This window comes from Brienomyrus brachyistius, unplaced genomic scaffold (assembly GCF_023856365.1).
Source record: "Brienomyrus brachyistius isolate T26 unplaced genomic scaffold, BBRACH_0.4 scaffold50, whole genome shotgun sequence".
Classification (NCBI taxonomy): Eukaryota; Metazoa; Chordata; class Actinopteri; order Osteoglossiformes; family Mormyridae; genus Brienomyrus; species Brienomyrus brachyistius.
The window spans coordinates 1,801,931-1,826,986 of record NW_026042325.1 but is presented as its reverse complement, the minus strand read 5'-3'; the positions used below and the strand labels follow the sequence as shown (position 1 = coordinate 1,826,986).

Here is a 25,056-nt window from a genome sequence, read left to right as displayed (position 1 = left end):
ACAGCACAATAACAATAAGTGGTATGTAAATCAAAATGCATTATGTGCACCTTAATTTAACTGTAGACTGAAGGTGACCCTGTTAGGTTTTTTAAGGAGCACCAATGACAACTTGAAACTAATCATGTATGAGAAAACTATATGTTTTGATACTTTTTAAAAATACAATGTCAATGGACCGCAAAAGACCAACAACATGGTAGTCTGATAAATATCCCAAACTCTGGCCAAGTCAGTCAAGAAAGCAAATCCTGCTTGGTCCACAGTTGAAGCCAAACCTTATGAAGGTAGAGTTTACTTACCGGGTTGAAATGACAAGAATAGTATCGTTGGTTGAGGTATTAATCACCCTGAGTACGTGTACGTGTAACACTCAGACACTCTACTATTGCGAGCATGTGCGGGTGTGGAAGTCTGGGGCGGGGTGAAGGCACGTGAGCAGTGAGTCTCGTATCGGTCTTTATGAAAGTTCGCGTTTTGTTTTCTCTCGCCACTGATAATCCCGTATATTGTCTGAAAAACGCCCGTCCGGCGCCCGTTTTGTTGTGTACGGATGTACGCGATCCTAACGCGGAAACGCTCCTCTCAGCCTCCGCAATGAATAAAATCTCCATTCTAACAGTCACATTGTTAGATAATTCTAACTGCCGTCTTGCCTCGGGCAGTTTTTACAGGTATCACATTGCAAAAAAAATAACGTGCTAATTAAGGGTGTACGGATCCATTCAGCTTGAACAACAAATGCAGTTATGTTTAGATTTCCATGTCATAATAATATCAAACACACGGAGGAAAGTGCAATATATATGGATACTCTTTTTCACCTGTCATGGTCAATTTAATTATGTATGCGGTGGTAGTTATTATTACTTTCCAGAAGGTGGTGACAGTATGCAACTTTTTTTAAACAACATATAGTGATCTACTTTTCATGGTTAAGTTATAATTCTCAACCTGTTTTGTTACCAGTTACAGAGTAAAACTGTTTTTCTATACAGGGCCTATAAAATATGAATTCTCAGTTATGCATCTGAGGGTTTTTTTTAAGTCCAATATCACTTTACATTAGATCTGTTAAATATCATACTGTAGGCCTATATTTTCAATCTAGGAAAAAATAATATTTAATTTTTATAAAATGAAATGATGATCACACTGGCTAGAGAACTCGAATTGCCCTTTATGACAGTGTAAAGGAATGTTAAATGAAAAAGAGGGAGAAAATATAGATCAGTAAGCAATGATATCAATCCTTCAAGATAATCAGTTAATACTTTGGCGTACTACGACACATAACAGCTTTAGTTTATTACTACAGATACCCCCGCACCAAAGTTAGAAATCTGTGAATGTTCGTTTTCCGTCCTTTAGAGAAGGTTGACCTGAGTATCCGCACAGTTTCATGTGCTCTTCAAAAGAAACTAAAGAAAGACACTCGCAGAAATCGGAATGCTCGTTACAATCAGGAAGTGCGCTCACCGACACTGCAGTCAGGATCAGGAATCCTTTAACCTTTATTATAATTGCTGTCGTGTACTGTTTTGATTGATGCTGTTTGTGGGACTGTCTGACGGGTTTTTGCTGGGCGCAGGTGGTTTTTTTTGGTTCCGTCCTTGAGTCAAAATGAATAACATGAAATTAGCACATTCGAGTGCCATTCGTGCGGAGGTGAAACGCCACGAAAGTGTCAAAACTACCATCAAGAAAATTTTCAAGCAGTTGGAGCGAGTTGGCGATCAAGAGCTTCGCGGTACAATAAAGTTACACCTGCACAGCGTCCAAGGTGAGAGCGCGTCCGAGTCACGAGGTCCGCATTCGCGATGTTATAACGATCGTGTCCCGGGATGTGTGACAAAATACAGCGTAGTGTCATGGGTCGCCGTTTGTCTGGGCTCCTTTTTGTACTAGTGGGTCTTTGGGGTCAATGTCAAATTAAGTTTGTACGGGGCTCAGATATTGCTCAGCGATTATTCAGTAACGTAAATCAGTAATCGACATATTAATTTATAGATAAATGCCATGAGCGATACTGCTTGAACAGGAAATGCCATTTAATGTGCGAACGACTGAGATGCTGTGCAACTGACGGCACTTGCTAAGTGCTTGAAACATTTACATGGAAAAAATTGCGGGGCAGTTGTAGACAGAGCCCTTAACTCGACTACTGGTCATTTTATGCTGGACCGTTGTTAAAAGGGCCGTTAAAGTGCCTTCGCATGAAAAGAGAGCCAAAGATGCATCTCCCAGGAACGCTTCTTTTTTGTTCATTTGACATTTACTAGTTTATAGACATTTTTACGAGGGTGAAACTATTATTTTCAGATATGCATCACAGACTGAAGTATTCATCAGACACACCTTGGTGTGAACCGAAGCAAAGCTTCATATCGGAAATAAATGGTTAAAATAGCACGAAGGACGTTAACTATCCTGAGCCCAAAGCCTATAAGTGATATGCATATTAGGAAAAAACAAACACGTGACCTTTACCGCAGTAATTTCAGATATCTGACTTCCTGCCTGCAGCAAAAAGAGAGCAGAACGTGGATGCTTATCTTTTGTTTTTAATAGTAATATTTGGATCGTTTTACATGATTACATTCATGATCTGGGATTTCTGAATCTGATTTTAAAGGGTACTTGAGTGCTACCTTGTGTGAAAGTGAAGCTTCACCCCATCTTTCAAGTCCAAGTAATATTACTGGCATTTGTAGGTTTGCACAACAGTAAATTGGCCTGGTGTTTTCAGACGGGACACCTTATGACGTTAATGGTATGCTGGTGCATAAAGATATGTCTGTATTTTAAAATACACTTTATGGCACCCAATCAAACCCTACTGTAACCGAATGCTACAAATTGCATAATGTGATGCTGCTTGGAGATGCTTTTGATAAGGAATTCTCTTTGAACTCCAATAGCATTAATAACAGAGCGGTGTGAAAGTCTTTCTGCAGGACTTATTTGATGGTCCCTTATCACAAAGCACTGGATATTTCCATGAAGTCACTGCTTATTTTAATTTTGCGTGTTTATTTAGAGTAATTATGGGTTGCCACAGTTAAGGGGTAGGTTGCCTACGCTGATGACAGCAGGACCTGCTAAATTTTGACTTATTTCCTGTTACTCTTCAACAGTGTTTAAACCCACTTCCTCCCTGTGCATGACAGCACTGCCCTACATTTTTCACAGCTTCTCCATGGTTTTCTCTGACCAAACCTTCCATGTGTATTTTTTTTAAATATATCTGCTAATCCCTTTTTCTAGGGTCTCTCTCTGTGGTCACCGTTCACTCGCTTGTAAGTTTTCCTGCCCCAGTCTCACTTCTGAGGACTGAACACACAATTGGTTTACAGTGAAATTTATTTCAGCCAAGTTACATCTTTATATTAATTTATTCATAGCAGATCTGGGTCAGAGGCAATAGCACAGCTGCATTCACCAGCTGACCTTAAACCTGTGATCCAGTTCTCTGGTTTAGTGGCAGGACAGTCGAAGGCAGGCAGTGGCCGGGGCCCCCGGCTGGGACAGGCCCCTCTAGGCTGCCTGATTGCACAGGACATTTCAACAACACTTCTGCTTTATTTGCGTATTCCAGTTTTCGCAAAAGTGAAAATAAAGGACTTGCGTTACTTAAATTCACTTTGCTGGTATTATTAATTGAGATTTCACTCTAAAATAATGGTAATCAATTTCACTATGTTGGGGGAGGGCGAGTTGGGGAGCCCATGGATTTTTTTGCTGCCCAGGGCCTCCCGAGTCCCCGAATCGCCTCTGCTCCAGTTCAGAGATACAGGTCACATTACAGGACTTTTGTCTGGCGTCCTTCCTATGTACAGTCATTAAAAGCTCAGATTTTGATTGGTTGGCTTTTGCCTGGCTTTGGAGTGAGCCAGGCCTGTGACTGGTTGGGCCAGTCCGTCTCTGCTCCCCCCCCCCAGCCCAGATGCTCTCCATCATCTTGTGGCCAATCACCTGCTCATATCTGACCGTAGATCAGATCAAAGCAACACCCTGCTGGAAGCTTAGCTCCGGTTGCTACATGGTTAAACCGTCACTGGTTCAGATTCCAGGGTCCGCAGACTGATATTATCACTGGGTCCTTGGCTCCCAGTTGCACCTGGGACGTTTCTCAAAAATGTGCATTGCTCCGAAAAAAGGCATCTGCTAAGTAAGTGTAAATGTTAAATGTATCAGCTACGCAGCCAGACCCCACCACTTTGCAGGGAAGGAATGTGTAGCATGTAATATAGAGCAGAGAGCAGTCTCTAGCACACAGGGACAGTCCCTGTGCGGAGCAACGTTTTCAGTTCCCTCAGCTAGCTATGATCTTGTAGTCCAGCTCTCCTATCCTGAGCCCATCGTCCTCAGATTGTATGTTTATAGACTCAGTCCGGCCCAGAGCAAACCTAGTCTGACCTCAGAGGTCTGGCAGTTGGGCTGCAGCTCCTAGAGGATAAAGTGCTCATCCTTTGTCTGTAAACGTCTAAGCTGTAGCCCGGTTCTTAATGGCGAATGGAAACCCATACTTGTCACTGGTGCAGTGCGAGGGCTAACTGCAGTGTGACTCGCTCTCAGACCCAGTCCGTGCTGCAGGATTATAATAAACAACACGATATTACTGTATCACGTTACCTGGCTTTTCTGTACTACCGAGATCAAGGGTGTCCAGCTCCAGTCCCGCAGAGCTTAGTTCTCTCCCTGTTCCACCAAACCTCAGGTGTGTTGAATGAGGGGAAACCCAAACATGTGTGGGACTCGGGCTCTCCTGGACGGGAGTTAGAGACGCCTGACCTAGATGCTGGGAATGTGGACGGGATATGGAAGATTCACGGCTCTCTCCCCGGTACCTACCTCCGATTGAGGACACTCTATAAAACATGGCCGCCTCTCAGAATGTCTCTGATAGTCAGACGCCCCGGTTACTCCTGCATGTGAACCATTGGGTGGGGAAGCCAGGTGTGATATCACCAGTGCTGTATTGACACCCCCCTCCCCCAACTCTGCTGGGCTGTTGAACTGTAGCCACACACATCTATGACTTATTGATTGTTTCGATGGAAGTGAGCTTGCTGTGGGAGGGGCGTATAATTCACTACAGATTTGAGCTCTTACCTTATTTCATTTGCATGGTGGAAGGAGGCATATGACCTAGGAGGAGTGACCCAGAGCCCCCCAGGGAGCCTCCGCCCCCCCCCCCCCCACCATGCACCCACCACGTGGAGCTGTGTGTATTTTGCATTTATGCCATCTCTCCTTCTCCATTTCTGATGAGAGACTCACTGAATATGACAGACTTCCCCATTTCTTAGTGTGCAATGCATTATTTTGCAATGTGCTATTAATAAGAAATAAACACGATGGAAGAATTAAAAAGGAATGATATTCAAATTCTGCCTCTCTGCCTAATAAATATTTATATACACATATTGCACTGTGCAAAATCTTAGGCCATCAAACAATATACTTAAAGCTATTTATCAGTGTAGCAAAGACCACAGGTTAACATAAAACATACACAAATGAATAGTAACGTGCTAAATAGCGAGAATTTCTGTTCTACTAAACTATGTGGCCGTCATGCTGGATGGCTATTAGAGCACAGCTTCAGTGACAGAGGGGTGTCGTGCCCCTCCTCTTGGGTATAAATAATAAAAAAAGGTGCAGAGATGTGATGCCCATGAGGGGGTCGGACCCAGCTCTGAATCACAGGAGGCATGTTTATCTTGGGCCAGAAAACATCAGCTCAAGGGTCAGCAGAAGTACACTGGGGCTGAGGGGGGAGAGGAGACAGAGGAGGGGGGGGCTGGTGTGTCGGTATAAGGGCTGCTCCCATTCTGTGTCAGTAAAAGTGAATAAAAGCCATCGTCGTTGTGCATGAGCAGGCACACACAGATACACACACACACAGGCACACACACACAGACACACACAGATACACACAGGCACACACACACAGACACTCACAGACACACACACTCACAGACACACACAGACACACACACAGACACACACAGACACACACACATAGACACACACAGACACACACACACACACACACAGACACACACACACACACACAGAGACACACACATAGACACACACAGACACACACACATAGACACATACAGACACACACACAGACACACACACACACAGACACACACAGACACTCACAGACACACACACACAGACACTCACAGACACACACACTCACAGACACACACAGACACACACACAGACAGACACACACAGACACTCACAGACACACACACAGAGACACACACATAGACACACACAGACACACACACATAGACACATACAGACACACACACAGACACACACAGACACACATAGACACATACAGACACACACACAGACACACACAGACACACATAGACACATACAGACACACACACAGACACACACAGACACTCACAGACACACACTCACAGACACATACAGACACACTAAATCGAGGTCCATCTCCGCTCCGGTCACACTCGAGGATCCCTCACCTACATGCTCTACTGACCTCCCGCTCTCCTGAGGGGGGGCGCTAGCGAGCAGACACCCCCCCCCCCCCCCCGACTGTCCTTATCCACATTGAAAGCATGGATCACTACTGATTGCTTCTGTTCCCGAACACGCTCACACTGGCCAAAAGATCAAAAGGCTGAGGATGAAGATACTTTTGGGGGGGGGGGGGCAGTAGAGATGGTGGGGGCAGGGGGCATCACTGGGGATGCCTAAAACATACCAAACGCTGTCGGTGAAGAGGGAGTGAAAAAGGCCGATTGACACTTTGGCTTTAGAGTAGTCAGAGGCTGCTGGTGATGCAGCAGTGGAGGGGAGAGCCTTCCTTCCATCTCCTCCCCCTCCCTCCCTGTCCCCCCACCTCTACCCTGGGGCTTTTTTGTCCCCCAGGTGTCCCTTTCCCTCCATTGTCATCACTCATTTTTTTTTACCTCACTTTCTCTTCACTTGCTTATTTGCAGGTCCTGACGTTTGATCTCCTTGCTCTTCTTCATTGCATCATTCATCTCCTCCTCCTTTTTTTTGAGGGAGAGAGGAGAAGAGGGAGGAGGGAGGGAAAGAGAGAGAGAGAAATGGAGAGAGAGAGCAGGAACTGGCTGGAAACTGCCTTGTGCGAGAGAGGGAGAGAGAGAGGCAGCAGGGACTGCCTGGAGACTGCTTTGTGTATGAGAGAGCGAGAGAGAGAGAGTGGGGGAGAGAGAGAGAGAGAGAGAGAGATTGGAATAAAGAGGAGGATTACTGGTAGGCAAGCGGAGAGCTCGGAGGAGAGGCTCATCACAGACACCTCTTTTTCTGTCAGATTCCTGTTCTTCTTCTCAGCTTGTCTCTCTGGTCCCAGACCAGCTGTGCTCTTGTCTCCTGGGAATCCGGGCTGTGGGGCTTCTTCGCGTAGGAATCGAGTGCGGAGCCACTTTCACGGACGGACCCCGACGACTCATTAATCGCCCGACACGCCGCGACAACGCAGGGAGTGGAGGTGGCGCGGAGGATGGGCACGCCGGCGTGAAGCAGCCGTCCTTCCCTTTCTGCTCGGGAATGTCACCTTTTGAATTCCGCCACCCACTCCTCCCCCCCCCCCCCCCCCCCCCGCCCACTGCGATCCACTCCCTGTGCAGCTCCGCGTCTCACTTCCATCATCTGGGAAGGGTAGATGCTTTGTCACAGATCACACGGGAAGGTGCTCCTTGTAGATGGGCACGATGTGGACGGATGCTTGCGTCGTGCGTGTAGGCAAACGTGTTTACACCTCCTAGCCATGGGAGCACGTTGGAGGTGGATCCCCACGGCCGCCTCGCTTTAGCTGCTTCCTTCGTTGAGCCTCCTTCTTTGTTTCTGCAGATTTTTTTTCCGCCGACACTTAAAGCTTCAAAAAAAAAAAAGTGGGTCTGAGTGTTTCTCGCTCTGGAATTTCGATGTTATTTTATTTTGAATAATTTTCTATGTGGATTACAATTCAGAATCAAACGGGAGTCTCTGAGGCAGCAGCCGAAGGAGAGGGGTGGTGTGAAATAATGATGCGCTAAAAGAGAAAAGGCACATTTTATTCATAGTTTTCGGAGGAGAAGGAGACCTTCTTGGAAGGACAGAAGACGGATTAGTGGAACTTGTACATTAACTAAAGAGGAACTGGAGGGGAAAATACTCAAGAACAACAAACCATGACAAACTTTTATTTAAGAATAAGGCAAACCAAGGGCGGGGGAGTAGAGTGAATCCACTTCTCTTTTTCTTACCTCTTTTCTTACTTATGGGCCAACATTTCAGTGAAGATCATTCTTTTTCTTCACCTATCTGTCATCTTTCAGTCTTGTTTCATGATGGATGTGGAGTAACTTCAGGATAATTCCTGTCCTGTGTTCACTCTGTTTGGAAGCCTCCTCTGTTCGGTTTTGAATCCCCGTCAGACCTCTCTGAACAAACTGACTGTCAAATTCTCTATCTAGCTGACCATTCCAGTGCAGTTCCTCCTCACTATGAGTTTTCCCACGTCTCCCGGCTCAGAAGGTCTGCCTGCTGAAGTGTGACCACATGAGCCAGGCCGGCGCACAGCAGCGACGCACCACCTACCTCATCTCCCTCACTCTTGTGAAGGTTGAGGCTCTGGGCAAGGATGGGGATCAGCAGGATGAAGCCTGGGCCCTTGGAAGAGGAGAGGGCCATGGGAGCAGGCCTGGGGGGTCCATGGAGGGAAGAAACATGCCCTCCTCTGAACATCGTCGGGAGAGGGCCCACGCAGAGTTGGGAGGGGAAGATGGCTTTGGAGGGGCAGAGAGAGAAAAGGACAGACTCCTCAAAGAGAGGAGGCTGGTGGTGGAGAGAGTGTCTCCAGGAGGTGGTCATAAGGCCCCAGATCAGGGCCCTGGAGTTGACTGGCTGGAGGCCAGAGGGAGGGAAGCAGAGGTCCAGAGGGGTGCAGACAGGACCCCGGAAGCCCCACTGGGACCAGTGCCACCCTGGAGGACTGTGGACGTGGCATCTCAGAATCGCACCCCAAATAAGTGTGCCATCCCTCTGCGACTCAGCCAGAGGCCGATGGACCTACCAGGAGCCCAGCGCGGTGATAGAAGCTGGCAGGAGGCCAGAGGGAGTGCCCCCGCCCTTTCCCAGGACTTGGGTACCGACGTGGGTAGCGCTCTGGAGGCAGTCATGGCCTTGGGACTCAACCGTGGGTCATGGATGGGGACCGAAGAGAAGGCGAGAGCTCATGGTGGCAATGTGGTGGGGGGAAGGGGCTCGTTTACACGCGACGCCCCTCGACCCGAAAAACTGAAGGCTGGTTCCGCCTCCCTGCCGGGCCCAGCCGGCCAGGTCGTCAAGCCTCCCCGCAAAGGTAAGAGCCGCACCCTGGACAACAGTGACCTGAACTCCTTGTCCGAGGACCTGCGGCGGGGAAAGGAGTCCCACGCGGCCAGCGAGGCACCATACGGGCACCCACAGCGCGCGTCCGGCCGCGACCACAAGATGCTGAAGTTCATTAGCGGCATTTTCACCAAGAGCACCACGGTCCCTACCGGCAGCACCACCATTACCCCGCTCTATAGCCCTTTGCAGCGGGAATCCAGTGAAGAGGAAGGTAAGCCTTCAGTTTCAGCTGTTTCCTCAATTCCAGTAACACTACTCAACTCTTTCCTCTTTCCTTATTGGGGATTCCTGGTTTATTTGAGTTCCTCCCCAGTCCTGACTGGTTCTTAAGAGTTTTAAAGGTCTTGAGAAGATGGGGACATCTGAATGAAGGAGGTATAGATGACATTTACGGGCAGGGCCCCCCTAGACCTTCTCTGTGCCTATGAATGGATGCCTGCTTGGCAGTAGCTGCATCTTTTAGCAGAATCACGACAACAGGTGCACTAACTAAGCGGCAGCGGCGTTTTCCAGAACATACCAGCTTCTTGTAAATTTCGCAAAAGAATCTCATACAAAAGACTTTATTTTACAGTGGATGTTCATCTCTTAGATGGGCTATAATTAGCTACTTTAGCCAGAATTTGTTTTATAAATGGTGATTTTGTTATATTTAAACAGATAGTAATTAATCCAATTCATTTGAAAGGAAATTTTGATACCAACAGGTTGAAGCGAGAGTTTGGACTATTGGGATTTAATGCTCAGCTTTACTTGACTTAAAGGTAGCGATGTTTTTGAGTAGAAGCTTTGGAGAGAGAAATGCCCTGATAAGGAACCTCCAGTGCAGCACTAAGGCATCTTTCACCTCATTTCATTTGTATTTCAGAGGCACGACGGCCCAGAAATGCCATGAAAGCGATTTAAGACCCGGTTTAGGGGGACGCTTCAGCCGTCTGGCTTTTTGTGATAGCTTCCCATGAAAAGATGATTGATATCAGTGATATATTCTATATTTTCATGCACATTTCAATAAATTCATATAAATCTGTGTTTCATCGGACTGGAAGAGGCAACCCTACTCGGCGTCGAGCCACACAATGGCCCCTGTGCTGATGTATAACTTATATAACAGATAGATGGGTGGCAGTTTCAGTTTGTCACAAACCGGGTCCGAAAAAACACACGTGGGCTTCCTGCCAGGCTGTCCGTACCCATGTAACCAACATCTAACCCGTCGCCACCAAGGGAAATGGAATCACAGCAGAAGGACTTCAGGCTTCTGGTGGCATCCTGCCCGTGGGAGAGCAGCGAGCTGGGGAGACGGAAGCAGGAGACTGAGAGATTGATAGATGGTACTTAGGGCTGTAGCGGCGCCAAAGGAGAGGGAGGCAAATAAAGCCGGTGCATAAATTACTCTGGAACAGACGCTGGCGGGCGAGCGACACGGTCGAAATAGATACTGAATAATCCGTTGCGTTGCGCATAAATTATTGAATAGGATGCACAGAGCTGCTGTGTGCTGTGAAAGAGGAGGATGGGGAGCATAGGAAGGACGCGACGCCACTGTCCTGCTGCGTGGGCACAGCTCACCTCCACATTAATGTCCGTCTGTCCCCAGCTGTGTGTTGTTTTGGTGTGTGGCAGCAGTGAGGGAATACAGGCACTGTAATGGTTTTATTCTGACCATCTCCAGCGACCCTCCCCCCCCCACCCCCGACACACACACACACACACACACACATTATGTGACATGTATTTCTCTTTCTCGTGCGAGCACGTCAATTGGCTGCCTGCACGGGCTCTACCTTCCACACGCTCGTCTTCTGGACGTGCGAGAAGCTTGCCGGAGGAAGTGTTGTCATGGCAACAGGGTTGCAAGAGATGCCTGTTGGATGGTAGTGTGAAGCTGAAAAACAGAGAGAGAGACGGGAACGGACGGGATGGCGGGGGGTGGGGGGTGGGGGGAGCAGATAGGATCCCTGTCCCCTGAGACCAAGGGAAGGAGGATCTATTAATGTTACGGAGATGAGAGCCTCAGTGTCTGCAAACTGATCTGTCCTCATCACCGTATCTACGGGTCAAGCCTGTGTGTATTTTGGGAGCAGCTTTCCAATCACACAGATTTGCCTGCTGTACTGTGCTGTAGTGCCCTTAAAGGCAGCTGTCCGTAATAATGGCTCTATGTGGATGTCATTCTAGATAAATGGTGTCACATTAAACAAGGGGCGGGAACACTGAGGTGGCAGGGATCACGTTTGGGGTGGGTCTGGCTGCCCCCAACCCGCCCCCCCCACCTTCTCTCTTCTCCTGTGTACTACACAACCAGTTTGAAGGATCTCGGCTGAGCAAGCTGGTTAAGCCCCCCCCCCGTTGAATGTAGCTTCACATTAACAGTCTGGGTACATACATCTGCAACTGTATGGATGTAAGGCAGCAGTATTTTTTTGAAAGCGCCCCCTCAGGACTGATGTATTTGAGCTGATTCCGCCCCCCCCCCCCCAACAGACATACATACACTGACTGCCATTACTTTTTAATTTTTAGCATCATATAATGTGTACAGGCGTATAATGAGCTCAAATCTTTTATATTTCTGAAGATTGTAATTCCGAAATAAAGCCGCCCCCACCTCAAAACCCACACAGTTTTTTCCCCCTAACCTGCCCCTGTGAATACCTCTGCAGTAAGGGAAATGATGTATATGTGCCTGTTGTTTCACAACAGCTACACCTCTGATGCACGACGCAGGGATCCTGAGAGATAGCGGCTGGGGTTAAGCCACACGCCCCTGTTTTCCTGTGAATGTGGTATATAAGTTAATTTCGCGTCTCTGTCAGTATCCAGACCCCTGGGCTAATGGGGCTTAGGCTGCAAGTGGCATTAAAAAGGCCAGATGCCGCACGAGAGGCCGCCGGCACCTGTGGATGTGTCTCCCATGTTGTGGTCCCGCACGTGACCGCAGAGAGCAGCCCGGCCAGCATCAGGCCGTCTCCCTGCTTCTCGCCGGCACGGGACAGGCTGTTGTAGAGGGAGGTCGACACGGTTCAGGTGAACTTCCCCAGCCGTCAGCTGAGCAGGATGTAAACGTCCGAACAGAAACCGCAGTGCTCCCTGTGCGTTTTCTTTTTCCTGGCCATTTTCTCGCACTGCTGTACGCGTTCGATCGCGGCGGCAAAACCGCCCCGCAGTCCAGGCACAGAGCTGCTAATGAACCTGGGTCTCACGGCTGCTGCCCCACAGAGTCCGTGCAATTAATCCGCGCCTCCTCGGTCCTCCTCTTCCTCCGCTGTCGTTTACCTTCCCCCCCGCTTCTCCTTGGGCTCCTGCTGAGAGCCATCTGGGCCTGTGAGAGGACCCATATGGGGCGATTCACGTCACTGCCAAAGCCAAGCGCCATTCTGCGCGGGAGAAAAGTCCCCATAAACACCCTGTGACTTTGAAAGACTTTTGTTTTTGTTTTTTCTTTCCTGCCATAAGGGGCCAGCTGTGTCTGTGGGCTCGCATTTGTAATTAGCTGTTAGCAGGTGGCTGTTGAATACCTTTCTCTAGCTATGTGACCTTCCGTCTGATGGAATTCCGAGCCACAGACCTTCCTGTTGTGCTTAGGCTGGCATTTCTGCATGTACGCTAAGGGCGGCACGCGGGCAGCGCGATATCTCACATCCTCAGGGCTGTCTGTGGCTTTGACTCCTGTACCCCGGATGGAGCATGTTCTCCTCATGTGTCCCGTGATGGACTGATACTGTGATCTGTGTGTGTACACATGTACAGGCAGTCCCCAGGTCAAGAACGTCCGACTTACAGACAACTCATACATATGAACTGACTGCCATAAAGCCTATTATATCAAAAATTTGAGCTAAATGTCATGGTTTGTAATAATGAATGCATGCCTTATTTAGTGACTCTCAGGTAAACATTGAGCGGCTGCCGCTTGATGGATGGATGGATGGATGGATGGATGGAAACATATTTTTATGTGTAAATATATAAATATTATTTTCCACACTTTTTAACTATTTTGCACACTAATCTAAAGCATGCAGTTATACATTTTATTTTTGCATTTCTGATCTCTCTAAAATGGTTTGTAGAAGCATGTGCTGTGTAAATGCGAAAGGTGATGAACGCTCTGCACTTGAGGAGACGCCTGTGCACTCGCTCACTCCCTGCCTGTCCTTCTTCCAGCGGCCTGCACCAACAGTCAGGAATGGACCCTGAGCCGCTCCGTCCAGGAGCTTCGCTTGGTGAGCGGTGGCCCGTCGGCTCCATGAGCTTCTCCGAATTACTCGGGATTTAGGCTAAAGAGAGACCCACAGACGGCGTGACAGAAGGCAGCGCTGCCCAAAAAGACATGCCGCTTTCTGGCCTGTTTATTGATAGCGTTCCCACAGGGGGCTGGATGGAGGGGTGACCTGGGACCCCACAGAGGTTTCCTCTCCTTTGAGACTATGGAGTTTTATTTCCTCTCCTTTCATATTTAGCCTTTTATTTGAAATTAAATGAGGTTAAGCTTCATTTGCGATTTGCACAAGCATGAAAATAGAGAATGTGTTAGTTTTCACGTATCCCATCTCGGTTTTAAAGAGACACACACATGATAGCAAAGATTGGGGTCCAAAGTGCAGGGCCAGCCATCCATCCAGTGCCCATTCATTGCCCTTTCAGTTGGCATGATAAACTGGGCTGTTTCAGTACAGTAAGTGCCAGAGTTTGGGGCAACCACACTGGAAAAGGAGCTATATATAAGTACATGGAGCTGAACGTAATTGAATTTAGTAGCAGATAAGCTAATGTGCAGGCTGCACAATAAGTGTATAATTTAGTGTGACTGTGTGACAGTGTCCCCCCCCTCCCTCTCCCCATGTATATAAATTAAGCTTGTGGATAATTTTGGTATTGTCATGTTGAACGTATTTCACAAAAATGAGTAAGAACAGTTTCAAAGCTGATTAAATGTATTGGGAGGAGCATGGATGTCTCGCCTGTGGGATGTGTCCTCTCGTCCCTCTCCCTGGTGCCAGGGGGGGCCAGGCTCATGAGTCTACGTCCTTGCAGGGGGTGCTTGGCAGTCTGCGCAGTGGCAAGTCAGCGCTGGTGCACTGGTACATGACAGGCTCCTATCTGGCCGTAGAGTCCCCAGATGGTACGTATCCGGCAGGCCCCGTCCCGGGGGCAACCCAGGCCCCAACAGGCACCTCCCAGGGGCAGCCCAGGCCCCAACAGGCACCGCCCAGGGGCAGCCCCGCACTGACAACCCTTCTGCTCACTTGACAGGGGGACGGTATAAGAAGGAGGTCCTGGTTGAGGGGCAGAGCCAGCTGCTGCTGATTAGGGAGGAGGCGGGGCCACCCGACGCACAGGTGTGTCCCTCGGCGGAACTGGGCCCCAGCTTTACTTTAGATAGGCGAATGGCGGCATCTCACACATCTCCGTGGTGCTTGATCTCCTCCTCTCCTTCCGTGTTCCCCACCTGGACCTGCAGTTCTGCAGCTGGGTGGATGGAGTCATCCTGGTGTTCAGCCTGGAGAACGAGAACAGTTTCCAGGAGGTTTATCGGAACTACAGTCAGCTGAACGCCCATCGCAATATAGCTGAGATCCCGTTGATTGTGGTGGCGACGCAGGGTAAGATCCATAGTAGATTGTGGGATCCTATGCTCATTAACAGGCCAGTTCAAGCTTCCTTGTATGCTTAAGGTAATTTATTAAGAAGAAATCAAGAAATGTGTACATCCTATGAAAAACATGGAAACCCCGAAGATTTAAATACTTTCCCTTTGAAAACACGTCTCTCATGCTGAGAGATTAACCTCGCTTGGTTTTCAGCTTTCAAAAGGGAAATAGGTGGGAGACGTGTAATCTGAGGTGTGATCTAACCACCCCCCCCCCCTCGCCCCACCCAGACAAGATCAGTAGCTCCAACCCACGGGTGATCGAGGACGCGAGAGCCCGCCAGCTCTGCTCCGACCTGCGCCGCTGCACGTACTACGAGACATGCGCCACCTACGGGCTTAACGTCAACCGCGTCTTCACCGAGGGTGATGATCCATTCCTTTTGTTCAACTTAGCTTAACTCTTGAGCTCTTGGGTGGAGCGTGTGACTCAGCAGGTTAGCATGCTGTGCCAGTGAACAGCAGGTCATCGGTTCAAAATCTGGGGTTAGTGGAATGACTTCATCATTGGGCCCTCGAGGAAGACCCCTGACCCCCATCGCTTTCTCTCTCTCAAAAAAGCATCTGCTAAATGAACGTGATGCACCTTATGCACAGTACCAGTGCACAGCTGTGAATTCTGAGTCACCTCATTTGTAAACTCGTTTGTAAATAATTCCCTGGTTGTGAACTTATTTTATGCAACAAGATCTTTGGAATTACTGATGGAATTATGGTAAAGTGATACAAGAGGAAATACTGAAAGGAGGCAGATTGATTTTGCTTTCTTGTAACTAGGTTTGTCCCTGCTGACTTGCTGTCCGTCTGCTCCCTCACAGCTGCCCAGAAGATAGCAGCCATAAAGAGACAGGCGTCTCTACAAGCCGCCTGCAGATCACTGCCTAACACCCCCAGTCACTCAGGGGACTCGACTCCGGTGTCTGGTGCCTTTCCAGGACAGGTAACAGTCTCCTGAAATAAGCCCCCTCTTTACCCATAATCCTTAGGCACTAAAAGACCCGGGTTGTCCTGGCACAGAAATTAGACGTGATTTGTCCAGCTGTGTTTATTGAAGGGGGGGCATGGTGGTGCAGTGGTTAGCACTGTTGCCTCACACCTCTGGGACCCGGGTTCGAGTCTCCGCCTGGGTCACATGTGTGTGGAGTTTGCATGTTCTCCCCATGTCGTCGTGGGGTTTCCTCCGGGTACTCCGGTTTCCCCCCACAGTCCAAAAACATGCTGAGGCTGATTGGAGTTACTAAATTGCCCATAGGAGTGCATGTGTGAGTGACTGGTGTGTGAGTGTGCCCTGCGATGGGCTGGCCCCCCGTCCTGGGTTGTTCCCTATCTCGTGTCCATTGCTTCCGGGATAGGCTCCGGACCCCCCGCGACCCAGTAGGGTAAGCGGTTTGGAAAATGCATGGATGGATGGATGGATGTTTATTGAAGTGCTATTTACTTTTGCATTGTTTTTAATGTCTTTTACTCCTTGTACCCCTTTTGTCCCACCTCCGTACTCCTTTCCCTTGTACTCCCTACTCTCCCTGCCTCCCCCCCAACTTCCACTCCTCCTTCAGGCCAGTAATGGAGGTCAGAGCAGTGATTACTCCTCCTCCTTGCCCTCTACCCCCGTCGGCAGCCGTAAGGACCTCCGCAGCATGGTCCCAGGGGACGGAGGAGGGGGCGCCCCCCAGGGGACGCAGGGCAGCACTCCTCGGCGTCGCCGCTTCCCAGTCAGTTGGTCTTACGCCACCCCCCCATTCCGAGACATGATTTTAGTCTGTCTCTGTGCCCCCCGAGACTGTTCTCTTTATTCCATGTACTAGGAATATGCTTGTCGGTATTTAAACCCCCTGACTGAATTGTGTTCAGCGGTAATGTTCCTGCCTTGCTGTTTAGTCTCGCTTACTAAGCTAATTTTGTTGCCACCGTTCTTGCTTTCTTGATGTCTCACAGCACAGCAGTGATGCAGAAAGGAAGAGTGCTGACACCAGGGGCGATGTGGGGAGTGGCCGGTCAATCCCAGTTAAACAGGTTAGCGCCACTGTGGGATGGTCTGAAAGACCTTACAACCTGTTGCTCACTGCTGACGGTCTGCATTGTGTCTCACATTCTTGTCTGTTTCCCTGTGCCTCTCCCTACATCCTCCTTTTCCCTGTGCATCTCCCTACATCCTCCTTTTCCCTGTGTCTCTCCCTGCTTATTCCTTTTTCCCTGTGCCACTACCTGCTTCCCCCTTTTCCCCGTGCTTCTTCCTGCTTCCTCCTTTTCCCCTGTGCCACTACCTGCTTCCTCCTTTTCCCTGTGTCTCTCCCTGCTTACTCCTTTTTCCCTGTGCCACTACCTGCTTCCCCCTTTTCCCCGTGCTTCTTCCTGCTTCCTCCTTTTTCCCTGTGCCACTACCTGCTTCCTCCTTTTCCCTGTGTCTCTCCCTGCTTACTCCTTTTTCCCTGTGCCACTACCTGCTTCCCCTTTTTCCCTGTGCCTCTTCCTGCTTCCCTTTCCTTATGCCTCTACCTGCTTCCCCTTTTTCCCTGTACCACTACCATCTTACCCTTTTTACCTGTGCCTCTTCCGGCTTCTCACTTTTTACTGTACCCCTTTACTCATCCCTGCAGGGCATCTTATTGAAGCGCAGTGGCAACACACTGAACAAGGACTGGAAGAAGAAGTTGGTCACACTGTCCAGCAATGGCATTTTGTCCTACCATTCCAGTATCAATGTAAGTCACATGATTCGTGTCCTGTTACTCTGAAATTTCTATATATGAACTTGTTTATAACTAACTGGCGTGATCAACCTTCTTCTACTAATAACATAACTTTTTTTCCAGTATGCCACTATATACATCCTCAACAAACATCCTTAGGTGTGACTTTAACCTTACAGGACTATATGCAGAACATCCACGGCAAGGAGATTGACTTGTTGCGAGTGACAGTTAAGGTTCCCGGCAAGCGCCCCCCTCGAGCGGTACCAGCGGGCAGCCCTGCATCCGGCCTCAATGGTGTGGTGTCCAGCCCCGATGGGGCCAGTGCAGGTGAGCCACTCTCCTGCACCAGCTGGTCAGCCGGTCGGTTTTGTGCCGTCCCTGCTGGACTGTGGAATATTTTTGTGTCCTTACAGGTCCTCAGTTTCCAAGCGGCCTTTTGACGGTAGAAGAGGGGGCAGGAGCAGAACGGGCCTTTTCCTCACCTGGGGTCCAACGATGCCCATCTTCTCTGTCCAACAAAGGACAGAGTATGGGTATGTCTCTGTGTGGGGGGCAGGGAGGGAGGTCTTACATCCATTTCGGAGAGTCAGGTGATTGGGGTTTTAATCATTGTTTAAGGCCATCCATCCCTTATGGCACAAACTCAGAAGAAAGTGAGCAGTGTCACATCAGACACAGGCTACCTCCTACTTCCTAACATCTACTTCCCCATCGGTGTCACAGACTCGGCCTCTGAGGGGATGAGTAGCCCCCCCTCTGCAAAAGACACGATACCTGCCTCCCCGAACTTGAGTGACAAGAAGAAGAAGGGAGAAAGGAGGAAAAAGAGCATGAACCAGAAAGGGGATGTGGCAGCTGGCCAAGCGGAGGGTGAGTATCCGCACAAGAAGCAGGTTGAAAAAGCTCTGGATGGGTCAGTCTGCGGAGAAGTTAGTGTCACATCAAGTAAGGGTGAAAAAGAAGATTCAGTTGCACAACATGGCAAAGAAAATAAAGGTTATGCTTTGTTTGTGGGGGTGTCCTTTCTGTTCTTTTTTCCTCCCCACTTTGATGGCTTCTCCCTTGTTTCCTCTGTTGCACTTCTGCTTTCCTGGGACACTTGGCTAACCTGTCACTCCACAGCCAAGCGCAAAATGTGGAAACTCAAAAGCTTTGGTAGCTTGAGAAACGTTAGCAGAGCAGGTAACCAGCGACTGGGGGAGGGGGTGCGGGAACTCCTTCTGCATGACACCATGCTTGTGATCATTAGCCCCTTTGAAGTCCACATCCGTAAGATCTCCTAAACCCAAAAACCAGAATGACTTTTTGGCTGTGACCAGCATAGCTTTTGCAGAATTTTGCCACTGCTTGTCAGTCTTCCCTCTGCACATCTCCCTGAGAAATGCCCCCTCCTCATAGAAATAGATGTATGTGTGCAAGTGAATGCAGGTATGTGTTTGTTGATCTGTTTATGGAGTGCTCAGTCACCTCTTTTGACGGCCTCCGTTCGTTTCATTTTTAGACGAGGAGAATTTCGACTTCATCATAGTCTCAAGCACGGGACAGACATGGACTTTTGAGGCGCAGAGTTTAGAAGCGCGTGACTCTTGGGTCCAAGCTATCAATAGCCAGATCCTGGCAAGTCTGCAATCCTGCGAGAGCAGCAAGAACAAGGTACATCCCAGGTCCTGTTGGGGCTCTGCAGCAGCATGGGAGGGTGAGGCAGTGGGAAGGTGTGGCAGAGGGGTGCCGAGTGCGTCTCGGTTAAATCTGGTTTCACTTCTTCTTTTGACAGGCGAGGAAGAACAGCCAGAGTGAAGCAGTAGCTTTACAGGCCATCCGGAATGCTAAAGGCAATGGTTTCTGTGTGGACTGTGACGCCCCCCGTGAGTTTTACACCTCACGCTGTTATCCTTGCTCCCAAGTTGTTATAGAATTATCGACCAACTGTACTCTTTCCCCGAACTTTGTCTCAGACCCAACGTGGGCCAGCCTGAACCTGGGGGCACTGATCTGCATTGAGTGCTCAGGCATCCACCGAAACCTGGGCACACACCTGTCGCGCGTGCGCTCCCTCGACCTTGACGACTGGCCACGCGAGCTGACATGTGTGCTTGCTGCCATCGGCAACCACGTGGCCAACAGCGTGTGGGAGGGCTGCACACAGGGGCGGCAGAAGCCCATGCCTGAGTCTACACGGTGAGGCCTCTGGGGTCAGAAAGCAGTTGGTCAAATGTGAACATCTGGGATTTAGCAACCTAGGCATTAGTACATACAAAACTATGCAGAAGTCTACCATCCATCCATCCATTTTCCAAACCGCTTATCTTACTGGGTCGCGGGGGGTCCGGAGCCTATCCCGGAAGCAATGGGCATGAGGCTGGGAACAACCCAGGATGGGGGGCCAGCCCATCGCAGCAGAAGTCTACCATGTTTGTCTAATCAATAACACCACATCAAGCCATTTAACTTATTAAATTGATGAATTAATTGAGTTTGTGGTCAAATTTAGTGGATACATGGAATGACTGAGGGGCCCCTGAGGAGAGGTTTGGGAACTGAAGTGGTGTTCAACTAAATATCAGTAACATTTTGGAGAATAGAAGACATTGTTTTTTTGCTTTTATTGTTTCTATTAATTTGCGTATATTTTAATGCTAAATGTGTTTTTTTTAAGCAAATTTTATTACTTTATTACTTAAGCAACATTTATTACTTATTGCACTTCAATTAAACATCTGCCTTTGATTGATTTTTGCACAGTGCTGAAAATAGCCAAGAATATTTAAAAATATTCATATTTGGGCACACTTGTCTGGTTAGTTGGTAAACGGAGTGCATACCTGCTTAAATTAACGCGAGGACACCGGGCAGTGCTACACCTCCAAGGAACAAATGTTGTCAAGCTTCCTGGCACAGTGTCACCTGAGCCCTGAACCATTCTGTGTCCCTTAGAGAGGAGCGGGAGTCATGGATCCGAGCCAAGTACGAGCAGCGGGCATTTGTCGCCCCTTTGCCTGCTCCCAGGGAGGCTGTAGGGGGCGCCATGCCCTCCCGGCTGCTAGCCGCTGTCTTTGAGCGCAATCTGCCTCTGCTGCTTCTGCTGCTCGCTCACAGCACAAAGGAGGAGATCAACGCCCCCCTGCCATCCCCCCAGCCTCACACCGCCCTCCATGCTGCCTGCCAGCTTGCCGATGTGGTCATGACTCAGCTGTTGGTTTGGGTGAGAGCCTTTATATATCGGAACTGTGAGCTTGCTGAGGGATTGATGTAATCGCAACTGCATTTCAGAATGTCCGTTTTTCCTGTCAGTGACAGGTTACACAATGCAAATATGTGAAGGCTATATAAGCGTATTAACTACCCTGAATGAGAGGCGCAGGATCGCATGTTCACCTAGCCAGCTCTGAATTAACAGGCTCATTTGGTGCTCAAACCCTTTCTACTCTGCCTCTCTGTAGTATGGCAGTGACGTGAAAGCACGGGATTCCCAGGGCCACACCGCCCTGACCTTGGCCCGGCAAGCGGGGAGCCAGGAGTGCGCCGACATCCTGCTGCAGCATGGGTGCCCCAACGAGAGTCCCCCCGCTGCTGTGACACCTGGTCTCTCCCGTAAGGTTAGCAGCACTAGCCTGAGCCGGTCCACTTCCAGGAGAGGGTTTCTTCATTTCAGTAGCGAGCAGTAACCCTGCACTGCAAAACGGATCTTTCGCAGGAGCAGGAAGTTTCCTCTGTGGCAGGCACTGTTTGCACCAGTGTGTGTGTATGTGTGTCTGTGTGTGTGTTTGTGTGTGTGTGTGTGTGTGTGTGTGTGTTTGTGTGTGTGTGCGTGCGTGCGTGTGTTTGTGTGTGCGTGTGTGTGTGTGTTTGTGTGTGTGTGTGTGTGTGTGTGTGTGTGTGTGTGTGTGTGTGTGTGTGTGTGTGTGTGTGTGTGTGTGCCCGTCTGTCACCCACTTCCTTTCCTTTGTGCAGTAAACTTGCAGCCTTGGTCCTAGGAGGATGACATAACAAACAAGGCCTCTTACGTACGACCAAGGGAACAATGGCGTGGCATTTTCTGAATGCAGCAAAAGAGAAAAGAGAGATAGAAGACAGACTTCTCACCTCCCTCCCAGCGAAGAAGCAAGGAGGTGTTTTGGCATTTATGCTGCCGAGACCCAAGTAATGGGATGGTAACCCTAACTAGTACTAGATGGTAACCCTAACTCAGTAGTACATCATGTATTTGCTGAGTCCACTGAGCAAATGCCGCTGTCCTCTGTGCATTGGACTATGAATCCAGAGGCTTATGCAGGAAAACGACGCGGGAGTCTAGCAGCACGGACATCGGATGGGACTCGGATGGGACTCGGATGGGACTCGGATGGGACTCGGATGGGACTCGGATGGGACTCGGATGGGACTCGGATGGGACTTTTCAAAGGATACAAACTGCGAGTAACTGGTCTGAGTCCCTCCGGTGCCACTGCAAAGGTATCCACAGTAAAATTCTCTACTCTTCTTTGTTGATGGATAAACTAATGTCAAGCCTCTTCTTATTTGATTCTGGTTATCAAAGAATTTGTCTCTCAAGCGGTCAGCCTTCGTTCATTCGCATGTTAAATTTTAGAGATTGTGCACTTTTAGCACCTTTCGGTAGCAGTAGATCTCTGTGTGTTGGTGTGGGCCTGTGTGAGTATGTGCGTAGACCTTTTGACATGTGCCAGTGGAACGTACCAAAACATGGAGGGGGGCCGCTGATTAGGTGACCTGGCGAGGCATCTCCTTCCAGGTGACATCATTGTGCTGGACTTGATGTCACATTCAGTGGGAAACCCTTTTAGGAGAAGGATGTTATTAAGGTCTGGGGTTCTGGTGAGTGAGTAAGCAGATTACCTGATGTGATCTCAAGATTATTGCAATAATGCCATTATTATATTGATGACATCAGTGTATATGTATAGAATGTGTGTAAAATGTACAAGGAAGTAAAGGAGGGAAGTAAATATTTGGGTTTTTTAAAAATGATATTTCAGAGAGAAATCAGGGCATTACGGTAATATGAAGGAATTACAGTTTTTTAAACTCTCTTCCAAAAGATTTATTTAATTTCCAAAAATTATTTTTTCTACAACAATGACGCTACATTCCCTTGTATAAACTGTCAATCAAAGTTGCGGCGGATAATTTAGCAAACTGAAGATATTGGACCAACCCAGCAGTAGCCTGGAGAGATCGGCGCGGAGTTTAACTTGGTGGTGACGCCGCTACAACCTGCTGCTGGGTACAAACGAGTCTTTCTGCAATGAGCCGCCTCCATTCTCACCCCACAAGCAAAATACCAGAGAATTTCAATGATGAGAAACTTTCCCTGGAACTATAAAAGGTCGCATAGACATATTGACATTACTACTACTGCTGGTGTTACTAACTGTGTGAAAATCCTTTGTAGCTGTATGTAGTGACATTTGTATGGATATCTAGGACTCGTTTGTAAGTGGTCTGGATGATGAGAAACCTATTTACACGCTTGCATCAGTTGTGATGGTATAGGTGACTCTTTGATAATTTCCTATTCTTTATGTTAATCAGTGTTCTTGAGTATATGTGTATTTTTAAAACCCCCCTGAACATTTCTGCCCCGCCCACTCCTTCCATAAATATCATTTGGCGTAACCTGAGCTCACAGGGCAGTTTCTGTGACACATTTGTCTGTCTCCTTCGGACTGCACTTAGACAAGTCCCCCACCACCACCTACAAACAAAGCCCCAGGATCGTAGCAGTTAGTTCCCCTAAAACATTTGATCTTTTTCGCTGGTTTCACAGAACTTAGACATGCATACATGTGCTGTCATGGACACGCAAAAGACATGGTGAGAATGAGAGAAATAATATCGCTTTAGTCTTTGGGGACAAAACATGCCACATCATAGTGAAGACAATCCGGAGACATTATATTGGGACTTTGTGTTTCTAGTGTGCTGTATACACATAAAAGCCTTTTTAATTTGTAATGTACATGGAAACTCTACTATTAACTCCACTACGGCCTGTTTTGTGTGTGGTTTTAATCTAATTTATTTTTAGGGATTTTTTTTTTTTAAATATATTTTTATGTGAAACGTATCAGCTGTAACAATGGCGACAGTGTAGAATGAAAAGGAACAGAATAAACATTTTATATGAGTTTTGCTGTCCTGAGCGTAAGCAAACACATGTATGTACATTGATGTGGGCTTTTGGGACAAAATGAAGACATCTGGGGGTGGGTCCACGAAGCAGGACTTCTTGCTTAGCCAGGTAACTTGTTGGATTTAACACAGCCTCGACTAAATGTAAGTGAACGAAGATGAAGTCTATTTAGCCCAAGCTACCTTAAACTTAACAAGTTATCCAGCTAAGCAAGAAATCTTGCTTCATGGACCCACCCCCCCTGAGCTGCAGTAACATCACTTGGAATTGTATCGTCCTGACTAATCCTTTTAATTGTTACCTGGAAGACTCACTCCAGGCTGGGTTGTGAACTGGGAAATAGGAATTGGAGATGGGAGGAACAATTGTGGATTTTCTATGGAGAAAGGAGTGTATACTGGTTCAACAAAAGCAGCTGGGAGCAGGGCTGGACTGGGATTAAATCGACGCTGGGCTTTTGCCCATACAGGCCCACTACACAAACATACCTACACACACACATGCCGGGGGGGGGGTGTAATGCTAAAATTAAAGGGGCCATTTCATCTGAAGGTCTTTGAAGCTGTTGGACCTGAAATGCAGACAGTGACAACCTGGGTAGTGGGTAGTGGTCCATCACGACCGTTATTGCCTCCTGAAGTCAATACATTGAAGGAGATTACAACTATAGTGTGGATGACCAACTGGTTGTGGGAAATGAGAATGATGGTCCATTTGGCATCTTCTCCAGCAGCACCAGAAAATCTGGGCCAACACCCAGTGGCTCGTCCCCAGCCGCTGAATTCCACAGACTGATGCATCGTCACTGAAGCCGGGATGGTGAAGCCACAATGTCAATAAACGGCGTTCATTTGCAAAGAAATGGACCCCATTGCTGTGCTGTTCTTCTCACAATGTCAGGAGAAGATGGACAACATCAGAGCCATCGAAATGTCACAGAGTCCGACCTCTAGACAGTCAAATTTGGAATAAAAAAATCAATCAACAGCACGCACAGGCAGAGCAGGAATACATGCAGATACCTTGTCCAATACAAGGGTATGATATTAGCCTGAGGAGAACATGAGAAGAACATGCAAACAACTCACAATGAGCAAGGAGTGTGATTTAAACCAGAACCTTGGAGATGTGAGGCTATGGCGCCACCCATTGACCTT

The 25,056-nt window shown here is 48.4% G+C and overlaps 1 protein-coding gene across 4 annotated transcripts; it reads left to right on the top strand.

The window, feature by feature from the left end:
• Window positions 1–1,387: 1,387 nt before the first annotated feature.
• On the top strand, window positions 1,388–23,872 carry LOC125723613 (arf-GAP with GTPase, ANK repeat and PH domain-containing protein 1-like). 4 transcript variants are annotated; one of them, XM_049000363.1, is made up of 19 exons: window positions 1,388–1,783; window positions 13,570–13,628; window positions 14,440–14,527; window positions 14,659–14,744; window positions 14,867–15,008; window positions 15,287–15,421; window positions 15,874–15,995; window positions 16,612–16,767; window positions 16,991–17,068; window positions 17,653–17,757; window positions 17,925–18,075; window positions 18,162–18,281; window positions 18,472–18,618; window positions 18,871–18,930; window positions 19,250–19,401; window positions 19,523–19,613; window positions 19,704–19,926; window positions 20,683–20,950; window positions 21,189–23,872. In XM_049000363.1, exons 1-19 carry the CDS (start codon window positions 1,624–1,626, stop codon window positions 21,411–21,413), a joined length of 2,568 nt encoding a protein of 855 aa, XP_048856320.1. In that variant the 5' UTR covers window positions 1,388–1,623; the 3' UTR covers window positions 21,414–23,872. The 4 variants fall into 4 exon arrangements, with proteins under 4 accessions (XP_048856320.1, XP_048856321.1, XP_048856318.1 ...); XM_049000361.1 differs by lacking the exon at window positions 1,388–1,783 and adding an exon at window positions 7,649–9,610; XM_049000364.1 differs by lacking the exon at window positions 18,871–18,930.
• The last annotated feature ends 1,184 nt before the right edge of the window (window positions 23,873–25,056 follow it).